At 41.6% G+C, this 5,463-nt stretch overlaps 1 protein-coding gene across 1 annotated transcript in view; it reads right to left on the minus strand.

Moving 5' to 3' along the window:
- Window positions 1-2,498: 2,498 nt before the first annotated feature.
- LOC145408234 (venom protease-like) overlaps window positions 2,499-5,463 on the minus strand; it is a 16,395-nt gene continuing 13,430 nt past the window's right edge. Inside the window, exons 8-10 of the mRNA XM_080278994.1 lie at window positions 5,328-5,423; window positions 4,752-4,909; window positions 2,499-3,531 (exon numbers count right to left, since the gene is read on the minus strand). Coding sequence (XP_080135120.1) covers window positions 3,373-3,531; window positions 4,752-4,909; window positions 5,328-5,423 — 413 coding nt within the window. The 3' untranslated portion in view covers window positions 2,499-3,372. The remainder of the gene's footprint in view (window positions 3,532-4,751; window positions 4,910-5,327; window positions 5,424-5,463) is intronic.

Here is a 5,463-nt window from a genome sequence, read left to right on the forward strand (position 1 = left end):
GCTTCTTTCTTCTTCATTCTGGACGGGGATGATGCAAGGATGAAGTTACTAGGATGGGATACGTCTTGGGCTGAAACAATTAACTGTGTGCCTCTCAGTGGCTTATATAGGGGGGGGGGGGCACTCGGCCGTGGCCTCCCATCTTTTGTCCCAGTAGGCCTACATATCTGCTGATTTAAATACGTATACAAAACATTTGCCCATATGGCATAGGCCTCCATGAGTTGGTTGGTACAAAAACTATAAACTTCCTTTATCAATTGTTATAAAATGATGGTTGTAACTAACTAACTAACTGCCTGCATTTTTGAAGACAAGAAAGGGGTTTTTATTTATCATCGTAGTGAATAAGTAAGCTTTCTCTCTCACACACACTCACTCAGTCTCTCTCTCTCTCTCTCTCTCTCTCTCTCTAAGTCATTAACACGAGTTTTAGTTTAATTTTTTAAATGATTCATATAAAAATGAAAATTGCAAGTTCCAGAAATGAAGGAATCAACAGTTGTATATTATGATCTAGCATTTTTTTTTATATATACATACTGGGTACTGTAGAATTCCCTAATTAAATATTTTTCAAACAGCTCGTTTTTGTTTTAGCCAAGATACATAAGCCTCTTTATATTGTATTGCCACTGAATATCAAATTAGTGCAATATATCTCTCCTAAAGCCTCAAAATGCCCCTAAAAATGCTTGATTTTTAAAAAATTTCCTGGCGGGGCTTACAGCGCCCCCCCTAATAAAATCCTAGATTCAGCCCTATGTCCCCCCCCCCTTTCCATGAACTTACAGTATATACGACACTGGTGCCTCTCTGTGTTTGGATTTTTTTTTTTATGTAAACGATATATAGTTACTGTACTGTTTTGATGCATCCTGCCATTATTCTCAAGACGTGTGTGTGTGTGTGTGTGTGTGTGTGTGTGTGTGTGTGTGTGTGTGTGTGTGTGTGTGTGTGTGTGTGTGTGTGTGTGTGTGTGTGTGTTTCGGTTTATAATTCCGGATTATTTATTTATTAGCAGGGGTACCCTGCGTTGCCCGGGCCAAAGGCGAACACTCTAATCCTATTTGTCATAGTTCAATTTTTCTTTCTACACCAGAAAGACCATCTACCTCTTATGCTTTTGAAGAGGGATTATAAGAGGTCCAGGAACTTTGTTTCAGCTTTTGCAGACTAATGCACAGTATTTGTGTACACTTGTTTGCTTTTACCGGTGACCTCAAATGACCTCCGCCCGGTGACTTAGAATGGCCTCAGAGGTCAACCTCACATAGCCTACGTCCGAACTGGAGGTCATGTGAGTCCCAATGCCAAAAATTTTGCTGCTGGGTCCAGTCGTTTGAGTGTGTATTCGGTTGACCGGTGACCTCAAATGACCTCGGAGGCCAATCTCACATAGCTATGTCTGAACTGAAGGTCATGTGAGTCTTTATGCCAAAAATTGGGCTGCTGGATCCAGTCGTTCGAGCGTGTATTACCGGTGACCTCAAATGACCTCCGCAGTGACCTCAAATGACCTCGGAGGTCAACCTCACATAGTCTGTATCCGAAAAGGAAGTCAGGTGATTCTCCTTTGCCAAAAATTGGGCTGCAGGGGTATCCGGCGTTGCCCGGGCCCAGAAGGCGAACACTCTACCGGTGACCTCGAATGATCCAGATCCGAGTTTTGATCCCCCACAACCATCCATGGGTCACCCTGATTCTGAATATATATGGGTCTGGGGGTCTCTGGCCATAAGTTTGAGTGTGACTGCAGGACAATCAACCAAACAACGTAGCTCTTTTATACAGTAGATGGCAGCCAGTGGTTGAAAATACGTAAGTGTTTAATCAAGTATCCTAACCCAAGGGGGTCAATAGGCTGACCCTGGCTGCTTCTGAGGAGCGCCGAAACAATACAAAGCCTCACCGAGGCTGGAGTAGGGCGTAGGCACAAGAGGACAGACCGCCTAATCTTTACTCTGCTGGGTTTCGAACCCATGCAGATTTTCCACCACAGCGCGCCTTGAGCTCACCACATCCACGTTAAGTAGCGCTGTCTGAGCAGGGTTCGAACTCGGATCACTGGAATTGTGAGTCGAGTGCTCTGTAAACCGCGCCACCAGGTGTGTGTGTGTGTGTGTGTTGCTTAGCCATGTAACTGTTGGTTAAGGTTGGAGTCAAACATATATATATATATATATATATATATATATATATATATATATATATATATATGTATGTATGTATAGATAGATAGATATATATATATATATATATATATATATATATATATATATATATATATATATATATATATATATATATATATATATATATATATATTATAGATAGATAGATAGATAGATAGATACACAGCGTCGGAATGACGCACTGTTTTTTGTTAAGGAAATATACCAGGAAAATAAATGTTCATTATTTACTTTTATTCTAAAAAAATTTTATCATTACAATATTTCTCTAGTACTATAATAATAAATAATATATCATCTCATACAAGCTATTATGGCAAGGACTTCCGAAGCATAAATATAAATGTAGCATAAATAATAGTAAAAAATGTGAGAGTATGAGTGAAATTATACAACACTTGGCATTTGATAGCCAGTGCCCGAATCTGTATTATACAGGTATGACAGTAATGGAGACTTGCAAAGTTGATGATTAATTCAGAAATGAGGTGAAACTGTGAGGTATGACGAGATATACCATGGATAAAAAAAGTTGATGAGGTGATGAAGCTTGCGGGATATGAGATAGGAAACATATTCAGCAGATAAAGAATGAACTGAGAGTTGGGGTATCTGCTAAACTGCGTGCCTGCATTTCTTCATTTTTGCATACATACTCCTTCTTTCCACTGAAGGTTCACATGCACTTGACCTACGTGGGTAAAGTAGTACACTCAACATTGCCCTATCTCAAGTAATTATTCTCCCACGTTAAAACTTTTGCATGCTGAACCCTCACATCAACCACGAACTCCTACACGTGGATATGCTGTTGATTATGTAAAGTATCTACGGTACCAATACAAAGGCAAAGGCAACAAGCCATCCTATGTAAACCCTCATCACCATCATCAACATCACTGACAATTAAATGTGCATGGTTTCTTATATTACCAACACACACACACACACACACACACACACACACACACACACACACACACACACACACACACACACACACACACACACACACACACACACACACACACACACACAGAGTCATCATCATCATCATTATCTTTGTCACTATTAAATGGCACTAGCAAATACAGGGCCAACATTCTTCATCACTAATATCACCAACAAACCCTCGCTCACTGTTCAATAGAGTATGCAGATATAAGGTCAACACACATTATTGTAAATTCTCAACAATCCAGTCAAGGAAGCTAGCGACCTTCGTATAGACCCCTGGGAACTCTGGCCGGCTGCAGTTCACCCCGAAGGACACCACACCAACCACGTAGTACCTGCCGTTGCTCCCCAGGTAGTTGAAAGGGCCACCGCTGTCACCCTGGAAGAAGAGCAAGAGGGCTTTGGGTTACTATACGTCTTTCGCACTGACTTGGCCCATATTTTTGTCGTTTCGTCGCTTACTTCACACGGGTCATTGAGTGAAAAAGATAATACTACGACTTGGCTCAGATTTTTGTCATTTTGTAGAGTATTTTACCTAGGTCAATGGCAAAAAAAGATGATCCTATGACCCTACGTCCTTTTCCACAGCACTTCCCGTTACTAGTATCATATTCTATTGTTACTCCCCTGCTACAGCTCTTCGTTCAAGGTGGAGAGATGGCAATTTTAGGCCAAGTTTGAGTAAACGAATATACTAGTAGTTAAAACCCTATATCCATCAGAAACGTGAACTCGGTGAACTGTAGACTGAACTTGTATTCTGTCTGCAGTCTGCCATCCTTCCTCCGGGGATAGGGGGTTGGGGGATGTTTGTATAACCGGGCAGTATAGTCGAGCAGACATATCGGTGCCACCACGAGAAGGCGTCGCTTTCCAGCACCAGGCTTCGGAATAATGCCTATCGACTGCACAAGAATCATCAAGGCAGTTAAACAGTTTTTGCAGAGTTCCAATTTGCCTCCAAGGACACCACACCAACCACATAATACCTGCCATTACTGCTTAGGTTGTTTCAGGGACATTCGTTGACAACCGGCACAAAAGCATAATTCTTTACAGTCTTTAACCTGCCTCTCCATCTCGAATGCACACTTATAGCAACAGACTGACACTAGACTAATGGTGCTGGTCACGAAGTGGTGCTAAAGAAAGTATGTTCAGCCGTAGTACTGTCGTTATCGCCCGATGAGCACCGTGAAATACTTTGAAAAAGGGCCAGTGTAAGTGAAGCAACTACAGATAAAATGGATTTATGTATACAGACTACACATTGAGTTCATACAGAAGAGAATCACTGTTGGTTTACGATTAGAGGAAGAGAGTTCTAAGATCCCGACTTCCTTTAGACTGTATGAAGAAGAAGAAACAGGAGAAGAAGAAGGAGTGAGACAGGCAGAGGGAGAGGGAGAGTGAGGAGGAGGAGAGGGAGGAGGAGGAGGAGAAAGAAACTAATAGGAGCAAAGAAAGATTTGGGGCATATTGTTGACAGTTCTCCCTCTTTTAAAGTTCTTTGCTTGTTTTCTGAATGGCACCTGACGTCAGCCTCAGATGGGGAAAAAGATCAGGAGAGTATGAATACTATAATACTTTGCTTACCTTGCACGCGTCCGTAGAGCCAACGCCAGCACACAGTTGCCTCGAGTCCAGGTGGGGCCGCCTGCTGGGCAACAACTTCTGGTAGCGTTCTTTACAGGTGGGCATGTCTATCACTGGCACCTTAGCCTCCAGCGGGATGTCTGGTGTCACAGGGTTGTCTGTCGACCAGGTTCGTTTGAAGGGTTAGACGTTGGAGCAAAGGGTACCGACAAGGAACATTCTCTTATTTGTCGCAATGATTAATGTTATTAGTATTATTACTGTATTAAATGATTCCAGAAGATATAAATGAATTTATTCGTACATGTATATACAGTAGAAGGTATATATGCTATAGAGGCAACGTTTGACTGCATAGTACTCCTAATGAGCAAGAAAAGCATGCAATTATACCTATCATTTCAACATGGAATACCAGAAGTACCGGTAGATTGTTCTACATAATTACAGAAAAAAAATGCGTAAACTTCATTGGAAGACGTTATGCATTTTTCATGGAATGCAAGAGTGACTTAATACCTTGATTTTTTCTAACTAAAAATAAAATATACAATAGACTTAGTAGTAATGTCTTACCAAAGTCCGTTCTGCCCCAGCCAATGACTGTGAGATCCTGACCGACAAAGTCGGTGTTCCGCTCCCTGAATGGCAGACACGCTGGCTTAACGAAGTCTGTAATGTTAGGTAATTTGATGTATGAGGCCCACGTCGT

This window comes from Coenobita brevimanus, chromosome 76 (assembly GCF_032717465.1).
Source record: "Coenobita brevimanus isolate Jiangsu-jjx chromosome 76, ASM3271746v2, whole genome shotgun sequence".
Taxonomy (NCBI): domain Eukaryota; kingdom Metazoa; phylum Arthropoda; class Malacostraca; order Decapoda; family Coenobitidae; genus Coenobita; species Coenobita brevimanus.